General features: G+C 43.6%; 1 protein-coding gene across 4 annotated transcripts in view; it reads right to left on the bottom strand.

The window, feature by feature from the left end:
- The window catches only part of kirrel3l (kirre like nephrin family adhesion molecule 3, like), a 74,716-nt gene that overhangs the window by 32,191 nt on the left and 26,595 nt on the right, over positions 1 to 15,930 (bottom strand). The window contains exon 1 of one of the 4 annotated variants that reach the window (XM_049584601.1): positions 1,427 to 2,060. The exons of the other annotated variants lie outside the window; for them this stretch is intronic. Coding sequence (XP_049440558.1) covers positions 1,427 to 1,466 — 40 coding nt within the window. The 5' untranslated portion in view covers positions 1,467 to 2,060. Of the gene's footprint in view, positions 1 to 1,426; positions 2,061 to 15,930 lie in introns of those variants that run through there. 4 annotated transcript variants of the gene reach the window in all.

Here is a 15,930-nt window from a genome sequence, read left to right as displayed (position 1 = left end):
GTGAACTAGTTTATCAGCTGCTCTGCTTTTAAGTCAACAGTTACTCTATGTTAATTGCATCAAGACATTTACAGCACTAAAATACATCTCACCAGCTGTTCCAAGAGCCTGCTCCATAATGATTACATTTATACTGAAAAAGCATGTCTCATGTTAATTCTATTACAGAATCACTTTAATAAGATGGACATGAATATGCATTGATGAAACATAAAGTTGGAAAAAACTACCTTTAAAAGCCAGATTTGCATCAAATTAAAAACTAATTAACTGTTTGTTTGTTTCATAATCATTGATTAATGTGTGTTATTTATCCAAAAACACTTCATAATCTGGTTAACATCAACACTTAGCAGTCTGAATATAAGCATGATGTATGATTTTTTTGTTCCAAGGATTCATGAACAAACTACTGTAGGAAAGCAGCAGAGGGTGGTGGTGGTGTTGGGGGGGCAGACAGGTGCGTTATGTCTCTGCCGAAAAACAAATGCTCCCCCTTTCTGTGTCTCTCTCACACTCACTATCTCTCTCTGTCCCTTTCTTACTCACCCTCTCTATCTGCTTTGCTCCATCACAAGCGCATATACCCGCGAGACCGTGCTCCCCCTCATGATGGACCATGCACCCTTTTATCTGTTTACGCACCGTTCATAGTGACCACGATGGTGATGGATTACGACCCAAGAGAGGAAAAAACTTCAGACGCAACCATAGCGAGCCAGTAGAAAAGATCATTTCCACATCGATACACCGGGTTTAACCTCCTCAGTTTTTTCGCTTAATGGAAATCAATCTGGGGACCACGGACTAACTTCGGGGAAAAGGGGGGAACGCGGAGCTCAGCACGGCGCTGTCTCATCTCTCAGCGATTTAGTTGTAGCCTCTTATCCCCACCTGATTTTATACCCAAGCTATCTATCCTCATTTTAAAACATAATGTATTGTGAATGGACACACGGAGGTTATACGCACACACATGCGTGCACACACACGTTGCAGTCCGGATCAAGGAATCCCCCGGGTGGTATAAAAAAAATCTCCTAAGTTCAACTTTCCGTTCGTGCGCCCTGCATCCGCAGCCTCATTCCTCTCCACTACACCACAGAGATGGTCTCCGAAATCTGAACCAGAACAGAAACAATCTCAGCTTCCCCCGAATTACGCAGTGCCATTATTCACCGGTGCTCCGGCTCGGCTTGCAGACAGTGAAACCTCCTGTTGTAATCACTCTATCAAAACTAATTACACATTTACCGGCAATTAACAGCAGTGAATTGTAGCACTGCAGCATTATCAGTTGCCTCTGTGCAAGCGGCGCACTGGATGGCTTGACGCAGCGCGCCAGTGTTGGAGCGCGGTCTCTCCTCTCCATCAGTAAAGACCTGCATGCTGGATGATGACTAACAAAAGAAAAAGCACGTCTTACCTGTGGCCATAAGGCAAAAGATGAGGTATAACGCCGTCATTGTAGTAGCTCTTGCCACTGATTGTGTTGCGTGGAAGGATTCACTCGCTCCGTCTATGCGACTGAGCTGGTTATGGTCCACCGCGGCACCGGGGTATCACCGGACGGACAAGCGCACTGGGATTGGTCTATAATAGCATCCAATTTAAAGAAATGACTCTGAGCGGTCCGAACAGTTTGTAAACTCTCAGTTAGCAAAGCATCTCCACAGTTGATAACTTTCCCCGCTGCATCAGCTTCCTCTCCGGTGTCCGCTCCCCGTCACGCTGGCACAGCTGTTACCTCTCACTGCTCTCTCTAACAGTCCATTAGTGAGTCTGGGGGTTTCAATCAGCAGCTCCGTCCACAGTCCACTTTTCTAACCTGCTTGAGCATGCTGCGCTCGAAAGCGATCTCTCCTCCTCGACAGTGCGCAGTGATAAACCCCGGTGAAGTTGCCTCTCGCCCCCTCCGCTGGAGTCTCACTCTGTTCCCACTGTAACACACTCACTCCTTCTCTCTCACACACACTCTCTCTTCCCCTGTCGGTCTCCTCTGTTTACTTCTCACTCCCTCTTGCCAATAGGAAATGCGCACTGACAGTCATCTGGTAGGGAGGGGGGTACACCAAATCTGGCAGGAGCTGAGTTGGAGGAGCCCCTCTGCCTCTGATGCTTGCCAAGGGGGTCCGGCGGCTCCCGCCTCCAGGGCCCCGCTATTGGCTGAGCGGGCGTCACTGGGAGGGTATTTAAAACACTTATTCTGAGTTAAATGACTGCCCCAGCATTTCTGGGTGGAGTAGCCCACATGGAGATTTTCATCACATTAATGATGGGCATTGAACGCGGTCCATGTTTTGAAGGAAAACGTACTGCTGTAATTTAGACATTTAAAAAAAAAAAAAAAAGCCACTCCAAATCAGCTATAATATGCTACAGGAGTATTAGGCTACAGCATTGCGTTGCTGTTTATTAACTAGCTTCATAAAAACCTCCTATTTCAGAGTGTTTTATCCCTAACTCAAGCCCACATATCTTCATTTCACAATATAATTGCAGCTTTGTGATTTAATCGTGTTGAGATTTAATATGAACTGAAGTAATGTTCAGTCACTAAAATTCAGGCTGAGGTTTAAAAACCAGACTAACGAAGCCGACAAAAAAGAACTGCTGGCGAAGACCGAAGACCTCATGTTGCCTGTGTCTCGACCAAAAAGTTGCACCTGAACGCACCTCAAAGACTACAGCTAACAGCCAACTAGCAGGTTTGTTCTGTGCCTGCATGAGAGGAGTTAACTCTATATACCAGCAGGTGGCAGTAGTCTGTATTCGCCATTAACAAAGGGAAACTGAAAGATCGGCAAGACAGATTTGAGATGTTTCGACAATATCGATATCGATGTTGGGTCGTGGATTTTCCACATCCAGATACAACATGCAAGGTACCCTGGTTGCGTTGGTTGTTGATGTTCTGGGACATCGTGTCAAGTTCTGCCTGTTACATGCATTGTCTTCTTTAAAAATACACTTCCGTTTTCAAAGGAAATTAACTGTTCACATACAGTCTCTTTCAAAATAAATGCACTATGTCAGTACAACAATGCAAATTGACGTTTTTTTCCTTCAACAACAAACACGTGGTTGGGTTTAGGCAACAAAAGTATGCGGTTAGGTTTAGGGAAGAAGAACAGGGTTTGGCTTTATAATCTTATGTGGTGCAAAAACCGCTCTTCCAGGTGAAGGTCGCTGTTCATTGGACCCATCCACTGCCCCTCCCACCTGCCCCACTCTGACTTTTGGCATGTTAATTTTCGGTCGTCCCGCCGCATTTCCCCTTCACACCCCCAGACACCGTATCATGCCGCAGTTAAGGGACAGCTTTTTTCATCAGTGTCTGACGCTTCAAGCCATTGCCCAAGCGCCTGATTAAGATGACTTCGGAGCAAGACTGGGTTGGCAAGTAAGCCGGTTAGCAAAGTAACAACAAAATCCCAAAAATCATCACAACCCATTTCTGCTGAAGAGCTCAATGGCTAAAAACATAATCTGACCTAATGTGGAAGTTTGGTAGCAAGATGATATAACAAGTTTGTTTTGATCTCACGCCCTCTTGACTTATGCCATTTGTTTGCTTTCTCCGTTTCTCTTCTTATGCACTGTGCTGGACTGCCAATCAGAGTGCCTTTCATACGCCAATCCAACATCAGACAAAATAAAGCCACCAAGGGCCGACTAGTGCCAATGGTGTGGGACACGCCACCAAAAAATAGACTTCCCAGTATATGCAATACTTCTGTCATGACTCTACAGGAACTATACCTACCTCTGTATAAAGTTACAGAACACCCCTTTGCTTTTGTCAATCATGGGTCAATTTCTGATTAAAAGGAAATTTAACTGCTGGAAATTAGTATCCAGTTCAATCCCATCCCTTTATTACCCAACAGATTTGGGAATCAATTTAGGTGAATTATGTGTAAGTAGTTGCATTAGAGCAGAATCAGCTGCAGATGTTTTTGCCAAATGGCAAAACGATCACTTGACTCTAAAACCTCCACACTTGAGAGAATGAATCATCAATTACTGGAGTAAAACTGAGCATTAACTACATTTGCTGTTGTCTTTTGTTTACTCCGCTTTCCCCCAAAACAACTAATGTGATTTAACCTAACAATGTATTGCTATTTCAGTTAGGCTAACTCACAAATGCAAGTTTTTTAAATTGAAGTACCTCAATAGTTTATGCAGTGTAAGTTCATAGGCTTATTGAGTATTTTTACGAATTATTTTCTTTGAAGTTGCCTCAAAACATACTTTTTTTCCAGGTGCAGTTTGATCTAAAATGAGCCCATTGTTCATTGTCATACAGTGGGCGCTAAAATGAACAGAAGAGAACGGAATCATTATCATATTTCAACAAAAGCTCAGGCTTTTATAAAGAGATGAAAACAGTGCAGTCTATCACTTGCCTGTGGCTGTTTATAGGCTTGTTCTTTGATGTGGTTCATTAGTTATTCAAGGATCTATTGATTAACCAAAATAATAGGCCTTGCAGTCATCTGGTTAATCAGTCTTTCGCTTGTATGTGTATTGTACCAGGCAACGACTTAATTTAATGTTAACACACCCCACCCCCTTCACACACACACACACACACACACACACAAACACGCACACATGCGCCCTGTTAACTCAACCAGGTGGTTAGCGCTCCATAAGACTGTGAAAAATTCATCAAAGTGCGTAGATTTGGACACTGAGGACTTGAGCATGTGTGGATGCCAGAAAACATCATCCACAAAAATAAGAGTCTCTCTTTTTGACATTTCGCGCTGCATTTAATTAAAGGCTCAACCGCACAATGATTAAGGCTCACTCCTCATGAGGCCCCCCCCCCCCCCCCTTCCCCCCTTCCCCCCTCCCCAAACAGTAGTTTTCAAACCCTGGGGCTGGCCTTCCTGTTTATTGCCTCCCTGTAATGCAAACATAAGGGTCCCCTGCCAGTAAACACATGTTGATGGGAGAAACAGCTTGCACAGCTGGGAAGCCAACCCAGGTTAGTGTGAGTGAGCACATGGGCAAATGAGCGTGTCTGAATGCGTGTGTGTTTGTGTGCAATTTGTTGTTTTTACATATGTCAGAGAGCGATTTAGGTTGCGAGGAGACGCTTGGATGTGAGAGATAGAGAGCAGTAAAAATAAATTGTGCTTTTTGTTTTTGTGTTTGTGCCTCTGTGTGTGTGTGTGTGTGTGTGTGTGTGTGTGTGTTTGTAGGCTCCAGTGTACATGTGTGAATCCGTCAATGAGTGACTGACGGCGGGGGCTTGGGTGAGCAGTAAAACAGCGGGGTACCTCCACCAGTTGTGCTTGTGATAACAAAATCAACATCCATTGTGCAAAGTCTGTCACCGGCCATGATGCTGTGATTGAAATGCATGATCTCCTATGGCTCGCACAGATGGACAGATAGATGAGGGCAAAACCGATGATACATGCACAAGCATCAGTTTGAGCCAATAGTCTTAATTATGCTGGCCTCCGTGGCATCAAATGGAGGGCGCCCATACTCCCTGAGCTTTTGAGCGTGTGAATAATTTATAAATAAAAAGGGGGTTTTCAGCTGTGGGTTTATTAATAATAAATATGGTTTGATATTTACTAAACTGTTCAGAGGGAGAAAGGGGTGACAGTTAAGACGTCGTTTGCATGGTAATTGTAAGGAGGTAATAAATAAGGCATGAAGTGGAGATATATGGAAATGTGATTCATAGGGAAATGAGAATAATTTAACAAAATATTATCCCAGTCCCTATTTGACCCGGGGGTCAATTAAAAAAGAGATGTCAGTCGTGGTGAACGGCATGCTGGGCCTTAAAATTATAATCGCTTGCTTTCTCTTTTGTCTAGCTGGAAAGCGGATCTAACGTTCAAGTGGAGGAAAATGTATTCATACTGACACAAACCATGTGTTTAGTTTGAATGAATATTAAACTGAATAAAATCAACCTCATTATCCACCGCAGGAAAAGAAGACATTTCTCTCTCAAAAGCAAAAGTCGGTATAACGTGAGCTAGGAGTTGAGGAATGTGAGTTTTGTTTGGTTTCACAACCCTCCACTGCTATGGGAAAACTCCACACATCCACACATTCATGTTTTCAATGAAAATACACATTGTACATACATTATAAAACATTTTATATAAGCATATGAAATAATCATATCATCATCATGTATTGTTAAAACACACACTAATCATTTCCCCTAATTGAATCCGTACCATAATTAATAAGCGTTGTCTTGGGATTTGAAATATAGCCTCCTAGATTGATGAATATTAACATCCTGCTCTATATACTGCGGTGTATGTCCATGTTGCAGTGTTTGGGTTCCCCCAGGGGTCTAAGGTTTATGCTTCTATCCATATGAGAAACATTACACCAGCTTTTACTGTAATTGTGATATTGAATGTTGAGCTGATCTGTGTCAACCATAACTCTCAATGCTGCTACATGCTCATAACTCATAGGGATATACCTTTGCAGGGTGGTGGTATCCATCTGCCCCGCTCGCGAGCAATCCAGAACCTGTCTCCTCTCTCCCGTTCCAATAATATGACGTCAGTCCACTGCACTGGTTTGAAATTTGCAATTAAGCATTTTCTTTATGTGTGATTGACGAGCAGGAGGAGGGCCATTAAAGCTGAACATGGACCTGGGGCTCACTCTGCAGTCTATAGGACTATTTCCAGCCTCATATCAAATCCATGTCCTCTGCCCTAATATCAGAATATGACTCTGGCCACCCATGGATTTTGTTTTTGTCTGTAATGAAAGTCTCTCTGGGGATCTGGTTCAGGGATTCTTTTCCTCAGGGGTCAAGGAGAGGTTGAGGCTTCTAGTTCAAGCTGCGCTTAGAAGAAGGGTGTGGATTACAGGAATGTGGCTGTTGAACTCCATTTTTACACATATATAGAAAAGATCTGCAGTCTGACATTACAGTGGTCATGAGTACAGTGACTCTAAGGTATAGAGGCTCATATTATGACAATAGAAAGGAGGTGCAGCTGTTTACTCTGTGGCTCTGATGCATATTTGTCAGGATAAAGACATTTGTTTTGGAGATTTGAGTCCAGATGGAGACAGTTTTGTCACCATGTAATGAAAGTGCATCGAAAAAAGCAACTTTCCCTCCCTTTTTTGCAAGCCAGCACTTCATCAACCTAGTGTGCATTTTCACCCACTTCTTCAATGAAGTGATTACAACATCCCCCAAAATATAAGATCAGATTGATTGGGTCCTTGGCCAGCCTAGCCATGTCTTCACTGATAAGTACAGCAGTAAGCTGTCTAAAATATTCATGCACTGATGCAGAGTTGTTGTCCCTTGATGGGCCTCACCATGTGCAACATCTGTTCCTGATGTCATGCGCGTTCCTGTGTGCCAGAAATGCCCTGATGGCGTCCGTCCGTGGCATCTCTGCTGTACTAAGCCATGTCCAGACACACGCTGCTCCACTCAGCCACGATAAATATCTGAGACAACCATAGTGATCCAGTCGCCTGGACAGAACTATTGAACACTTCTGCTAATCCATACACATAGATTAGCCACTGCAGTCACACTCTGAGATCAGCAGTTCTGCCACTCACTGATGAATGTGTCAGTTGATTGTTGGCTCCATCAACAGTTCATGATTATTTGGTGAATATTCCGCTATGACTCCTCACACCGTGTAGCACACTCTTATGTGTTATGATACAAAATTATTAGTAAGCTGCCAACACATTAAACTGCCAACACATTAATGCTCAGTAACAATGTGGTGAATAAAATTACATTCTGACATTGCACATTCATCAATGCAGCAGTCAGAGCCTCATCATACTATTAAATGTGCAAATTTAAGGGGACCTATTATGCTCATTTTCAGGTTAATACTTGTATTTCAGGTTCCAACAACACAGACATGCACACATAGACTACTGTCTGTTTTTATGTGGTATGCTATGGACCTTTCTCTGTGTCTTAATAAAGTCATTATTGTTATTATTAACATGTTTACATACTTCAAAGGTCCAGTGTGCAGGATTTCAGGGGTATCTATTGGCAGAAATGGTATAAAGGCCAACCTAAGTTTTCATTAGTTTATAATCCAAAGACATGCAGGTTGGGTTAGTTGGTGAGTCTAAATTTCCCATAGGTGTGAATGTGAGCATGAATGGTTGTCTGTCTCTATGTGTCAGCCCTGTGATAGTCTGGTGACCTGTCCAGGGTGTACCCCGCCTCTCGCCCAATGTCAGCTGGGATAGATTCCAGCACCCTTGCGCCCCATGACAAACAGGATAAGCAGTTACAGGAAATGATGAACCTTAGACTGAGCCATTTATATCTTTATACAGAGCGGGTCCCCTCCAGGAACACCGTCATGTTTCTCTGTCAGTAGCCCAAAATGGACAAATCAAACAATAGCTCTAGATATAGCCATTTGCATTTTCAGGATTTCAATCGGTAGCTCCTACACACTTGGCATGCGGACAAAGTTTCAGTTCAGTTAAATCTGACACACTGGACCTTCAATGGTCAAAAAATACTTAATTTTGCTCAGAACTATCTGTGCTGGAACACCTGCAATCATCTGAAATGCTTCGCTTTAGTGCCTATGTCCCGAAAAAGCCCAGTCAGCTCTGATTGATCAGCGTATTAAGGCGCTTGCACATGATTGCCGATTTGCCGACGCCGCAGCGCTCACTGTCGGCTTGACCCAACGCTGATATCTCTTCCATCTTGCAGTCGGATCTTTAAATTTTTCCGCACCCAGTCTCCATCCCATGACCAGTGTTAAAAATCTCTTGATGTCCGCTGTGCCATTGTTTTCCTATGGAAGCTGGTGTTAACGCTGATGTCGGGGTACTTTGCGACTTTGGCTTCGCATTGTGGGCTTCACCGGCGTTTTGATGCAACGCAGATTTCCAAGATTAGACTGGTCAGTGTCCCAAGCGCCTTTAGGATCTTCGTATCTCTGCGTCTCTGTCCCATCAGTGCAGCCTGGGAATGAATGTCATGAAGAATAGTGGTACTTTCAACCGTAAAGAAACACAGATGAAAGCTTCCAAACACAACTGGATATATTCCAGTGATGAGATGATCCAAAACCATGGAGAAATCAACACTAGCAACCAAGAATACATTTTTCCCTGATGTTAGCATGTAGCTCCATGTAGCACTGTCCTTGCAGCCAGTATTAAATGTGTATAACTGCACTTTCCCCCGTATATTTCCCCAGTAAAAGCTTCAAAATGAAAATCTTTACGTATCTTTATGTTCCATCACAAACATGATCTAAAACTGGGGAGCAACTAACAACACTGGCAACCAAGATTACAGATTTCTCTGACAGTACCATGTAGCCACATGTAGCATGTAACAAAGACACTTGTAGTGCTGCATGGAGCAAATGAGCATTTAAAAGGAATCTGCTACAATCAAGCATCATCCTGTGAGTATTAAGAGCGGTCTGAAGTCTGAAGTCTGAAGTTTTTGCTTACAGGAATTACTTTTAGATAACTTTACCTCATTATTTGAAACTTTGGGCACTTAATATGAACATCCAACACTGTAACATGTTATATATGTATATGACAGATAAGGCGAAGCATAATAGGTCACCTTAAAAGGTAAGCAGCCACATCACTTTAAACAATCCACAGTTGACACTGACCTCTCATGTCTATGTCATGAAAGAGAGACAATGAGACGGACAGAGACAGAGTCAGCAATAGTCAAGGTGAATCCTGTCCTCAGTGCAGTGTCCATACGAGGTCTCCGCTACAGTCACAGCTTCCTTCACCACTGGGCTTGCCTCGCTGTCTGCTGACAATCACATGAATAGGCCACGACTGGCTGCTTGTTTTGTGCCATGATCCCTTGCTGCTCATGCTGCTGAAAAAATAAATAACCCAGCTCTGCACTGCTATAAATAATGGATGACTCGTCCACTGTCACTTTTCATAGCATGTCAAGCCACGGCCTGGCCATTATTAGGGTCTGTCCTCTTCCCCTTTCTGCCTCTGACTCTGGTTTTGTTATTGTTCTGGTCGACTTGCCTGCACACCTCCTCAGTGGGTCCGCTGTCAGTCTTTCTCTGGGTTAGTGCAGTTGATGGTTGCCACAGAGAAGAAAGAGATGCTTTGGGGGCTTGAAACAAGATAGGTGATACAGCAAGCCTCTGCTAGAAAAGCAACAGCAGGAAATCTGCCTTGACCTGGAACAGGTAGCTAAGCACTTTCAACGAAGATGTCATCCATCTGCTTGCGTTAGATAACCTGTGCTAAGGTGCTGCCAGGGCTGTGGATAGGGATTGACCTCATCATCTTGAGACAGACTCTCTGTCGCCCTCGGACCCAATGAAAAACTATCAGGGCTGCTTTAAAGTCAAAAACAGGTCCACACCCCTGGCGCAAAAGAGGAGACTGCTTACTTAAACACACAATATGCCCCAATCCACCCATCTAGCAGGAGAAATCATGGATTATTTACATATGCAGCTGTGTCTAAGAAAAATGAATGAGGAACATCTGGCTGAAGGGGGAGAAAGAAAGATATGAGAAAGATTTAGTCATCTGGCCTCTGTAACACAAACACAAGGGTGTGTTGAGGAATCAGAGGAGGATGTTGTTTTAGGGGGAGACACTAAGAAACCGTTTTCAACCCTTATCGGTTTCAGCTCTCTGTTTGTTCAAAATGTGCTTCGGTGCCACCAGGCCAGGCCCGAGGCAAGTGTTGTCCACCAGCAGCTCTCGGCTCCCGCAGACTGAGCCAGTCTCTCCATCTGCAGAGTAATAGCATCAAATCAAGGCCTGCAGCAAACAAACCCTGACAGATACTCTCATTTGGGATTCACTTTGGGACAGCTGTGGTGCCATCCAAAAGGGGGGACGGAGAGGGGGAAGCCAGCAGTCAGTAATGTATGCAGAGTGTCTGCACGTCCTGGATGACAGCAACACGAGCGCTTGTCACAGGAGACATCAGTTCTACTTAGTCACAGCGCTGCGGGGCAATCCATATGACTGCAGTGCTGTGCGAACTCTATTAATAGTTATCTACCTTTCAGGAGTTATTATGCTGAGTAGGGGATGACAGAGGAATATAATGGAAGAAGTCCCAAATGAGGGAAGGAAACAGGGTCTGTGGAGCATCTTTTGTGCCACTTGGCCCTTTACAACTTAAGAATCCTCCTCCAATCTCCTCTCTCACCCTACTCCTGTTAGCCTGTGTGGCTGGGCAGCCTGGTGCCAGACCCACAGTTTATGTGAGAGGCATAATAAGGATTAGTTATGGGGCAGGAAGAGGGGGAGGGTGGAGGAAAAGATCAGCAGAGGTGGGGTGCAGAGGAGGAACTGAGAGTGAGCAAGTGAGATAGATGGTGGAGAGAGGGAAAGGAGGGTGGGAAAGATGGGCGTGCTGCCGCAGACTTGTTTAAAAATCAAGGTCCTGAGTTGGCCACGGTTAATTTTTCATCATACTCCTAAATTAAAAATGTGAGCGGTCATCACTTATTTGTCAAATTGTCTTAGCTCAAAAGGTGGATGTCACATTGGGTTTGCAAAAGGTCAGGGGGAGCCAACCGGCAGGGAGGAAGAGAGTGGATCAAAGACTGCTGATCCCACCAGATGCCCTGCAAAACTACCTTGTTTAAGGGGCATTTACTCCAAATGGAGTTCCTGGACTGTTACACTAAGTGGAGATGACATGATTTAAAATGTAACATCTGGAATGGCTTTGGCATACTTATTCGACATACCTTCACGGTCCTACATGAATATAGCAAAGATATAAACAAAATATACCGCAGCATACTTATATCCCCTACTTAAGCCTAAAAAGCCTGTAAGTTAATACCCATATGCTCTAAATCAATACCACATTCCTTTCAGTGTAAGCATAAATATGTATCTTACTTTTCCTGTGACTATCATAGCCACTCACATTTGCAGTAATCATCTCATGATGCTCCTCCATAAGCATGAATATTTAGACATAGGATAATGTAAAGTGAATCCATTAGATTTCTGCAGATTATCTGACCGACTGTTACTGTCCGTCATTCCGCGACTTTCAGTCTTCTTGTTATTTCGGTGCTCTTTGGAAAGGAAAAGCAGCATGTCTGGAAGGAAAAACCATGCAAATACACAGCTAGAATAATCAACCTCCCCTGGCGGTGCTCAGTGTGCCTCATTTCCAAGATTTCCAAGATTAGAAAGAAGGAGAAGGGGGAAAAAATGATAGACTGGTGTTGCTCCTACCTCTTCAAAATTGCAAATGTGTAGATCTATGGATGAGTGCTTAGCCCACAGCTGCCAGCCAAAGGAGAGAGAGACACAAAGGTCCCTTGTGTTCGGAGCTAAAGACCGGCCAAGAAAGGGAGCTAGAGATCTACTAGTGTACCTCAGCTGTCTTTAGGGTCAATAGATCCTTTCCATGACATTAAATGAGCCTACAGCCCCCATCGTTCTGCTATAGACAGGTCAGCACTGGTAAATCAATGTAATGAAAGACAACACAGTCAAGCAAAAAAAGAAAAGAAAAAAAAAAAAAAGGAATTCCAGTTTAATCTCTTTGAAATCGTAACTTCAACCACTCAGCAACAGACACCCTCAGATTTTGTTGTTTCCTGTTTTGAATAGGAAACACTAAAATAAAAAACACTGGTGGGGAGAGAACCAGATCCCCAACACTGAAAATATGGCTCTTGTTTTGTTTTTGCTCATCTGGAGAACCGGTTCCGTTCGCCTCATTCCCTCATCTCTTCTCAATAGGCTCAGGATAAACATCTGTTACCGGGGACATCTTGGGAGATAGGGCAGCCTAACAGATTGTGTTTGAGGATGAGGAAAAGGTTGTTTTGATTCAAAAGGGAGGTGTGATTTACCACATAGGCTTCCTGTTAGTCTCCTGACCTCGCCAAGTGGAGGAGATAACAAATTATGATTTTCAGTGGAGATTGCGTTGGAGGATTGTATTTAGGATGGAAAAACTGTTAGTTTGTTCCAAAAATATGTTTTTTTTGAAGTATTTAAATCATCCGACTGGCATTTAATGTGTCTCTGATATTTTTTATGGTGTAAAACTGAATTAGTTGTTATATGAATCTTCTAATCTTGTAAGCTATTCAAATTAGAGGGAACAAATCTACAGAATGTAATAATATTGGTAATATTTCATCTGCATCTGCACATCCAGCTCATGGGGACTGCTGGAGTCGTGCAAAATGATGAACTCATTTTCCTGCGAGACCAGATTTAAAGCAGTTAGTATGCGTATTGTTTGGGTTACACTGCTCTCTTATCAGCTGTTATTAGCTGGCCACTCGCTCTCTGCAGTTGCCTTCCTTCCAGTATTTCCTGATTGCATTTTTCATCCTTGTCTCGACTGCGTCCCCAGTTCTAGTGTGCTGTGTACTTTCCTTGGCAGTTCCTGTATGAGGCCACGTCCTCGCCACGATTAGAACTGTTTTTAGAAAACAGGATCCGAGAGGAAGTTTATCATGCCCTTGCCAAACCAAAGCAACATGCCCCGAACCTCCGCCGAGACGCGCCCCAATTACCTCCGTGACTTAATTATATTTTACACTGGAGGTTGTAAGCCGAGGTTTTGCCCCGGTGTCTGTCAAAAGCACAGTCAACAACACGTGGATTACATGATGTGTCGATCAGTGTTCCCAAACCATTATAGAAAATGAAAGGGGTAGGAGGAATTGAGACCTTATGTAAATATTAGTGTTATTATTTCATGGCTTGGCACAGACTTTCATCCCAAGTGACTCACAAATTCTGGAACCCATTTGCAAAGCTGAGCTTTGCACCAGAGAAATGCAGGTAAAGTACATTGCTCAAGGGTACAACCGTTCCACATAATACGTGTTGTATTAAAACAGGTTGTGCTCAAATTAAGTGGACCCATGAATTGAAATGAAAAAGGGCCCCTTTTGAGAGGAAAATAGATTAGCTTTGCTGATAGATGATCGCTTGAAAGCTCTGTGATGTGAATAAGTAAATTTTGACCAGTTGCAGTAAAGCTGATTTATATCAGTTAAGATGTTGTCCTGAGGGCCACTGCAGGGGAGGGCGGGGGATATGGCAATTTACCCATGAATACATCAAAGCCTTCTAAAGTGGCTTATTGCTCCAGATATGCTTCTTCATTGTTTACATTGTGTAACCTAATTTACTTTCCTGAGAGGAATTCCTAAACAGAGTTAAAGCTTTACATCCTAAAGACTGTTAATGTCACGTTAGTCAAGTTAGTAACATAAAGTGTTGTAAGCATTTGCCAGACACTTCTCCCTGTGTAAGTCTGGTGCAGTACTGACCTTTTAATAAGGCTATATTTAACAGAGATCCCTGTGGTACTATTCATTACTGTTGTAACACTAGCTCAAGTACCTTGGTGGAAACTAGAAATTGTGGTTCCCCTCAACCAAAACCTGCTCATTATTGTCCATGTGAACAGCTTGTCTGATTCATTAAGTGTTTCCCGCACTATGTGCTCAAGAGACACAGAGAAAGCAGAGGAAGGAGGAACTGTAGGAGGGAGGGATGATGATGGTAGGTTGTGGTTTAGCCCAAGAGTGCTCCAAGTGAAATATGATTGATTAGTGCATTCTTGGGTTGACATGCCCTCACTGCAGCTGAAACCTGTTAACTCAATGTGCACGGACTGGGCCTGAACGAAGAGTCAAACCTGTTGTGACTGCCACATGGCAAATACTATGGCTGGCTGGCCAGGCCACAGCTCAAGTAGGGGAGGCGAGATATAAACAAACTGCCTACTATGGGATTGAGAGTGTGTGTGACACTGCATGTCCATGTTTGGCAGAGTATGCATATACGTGTGCGTGTGTTTGTATTCGTATGGATATATGCATGAAATGATGGGCTGTATTTTTCCTTGCCTGACATGAGACATAATACAACATGACAGAAGCTGAGTGTTCCTTAACATCTGTTTGCACGTTTTGTACAAACATGGCATTGTGCAAATCGGACCAGAGACAGACCCAGCTACATCCTGTGGATTACTGAGGGAAGTGAACCAGGGGGAATGTAATAGTACATTCAGAGTTAATGTCACCAGCTTGAGTCATCTTTGTTGGATCACTTTAACAAATAGCTTCTTTTCTACTCTCTTCATTAATCCTAGACGGGTTAATGTGGATTTAACACAACTCTGGCAAAGGTCAGATTAAATCAATTCTTGGGAAAGCCAGAGCTTGGTCCTACGGAGGCTGGGGGAAAATACAATAAGAAGCAGCGTGATGAGCGGGGTGTGAGCCTATCTGTCAGCAGCCATTAGCGGTCACATCAAAGCCTCAATGAAATCAGAGTCTTGCTGAGAGCCGTCATTATAGGGCTGTTTTAGAGTCTGCAGGGCCAGGTTGCAGATCTCCCTCGATCCCACAATGCTCTATGGGGACCGGTGCCTCTGCAGCAGCAACCGCCGCTCAGTATTCATTCAACCGGGCCAAGTTCACACTGGTTTCTACCACTAATTAGCGAACAATAAGGTGAGGAAGGGAGGTGTTTTGAATTCATGATGGTATCAAAGAGGTTATTTAAAATACTGCTCCACAGGTGTCTTTATCTCTATAATGAAACTGGCATTAGCACATTTCATCTCCTCAGCAGGACACCAGAATTATTTCTCACACAAAATGACAAGTAAAATATACCACTCTCATAAAGGTGTTGGTTTAAGCTCGCTTTTTATACTGAAGTGGACGATTTTCGGTGAACTATAACTCTTCGCACTCCCAAAACCCTGAGCACGGTTGAACGGGCTTGAAATGTTAATTCATAAATACGTGCTTGCATAAGTCTCCACAGGAGAGTCAGGTGTCACACAGCTTCACACGCTGATTTAAGAGAGTTCCTGTCCACATTATACCTCCACAGACACGGGAATTGCAGCCATACCCGGCCAGTCTGTCC

This window comes from Epinephelus fuscoguttatus, linkage group LG8 (assembly GCF_011397635.1).
Source record: "Epinephelus fuscoguttatus linkage group LG8, E.fuscoguttatus.final_Chr_v1".
Taxonomy (NCBI): Eukaryota; Metazoa; Chordata; class Actinopteri; order Perciformes; family Serranidae; genus Epinephelus; species Epinephelus fuscoguttatus.
Note: the sequence above shows the minus strand (reverse complement) of the source record. Positions and strands in the feature narration are given on the sequence as shown.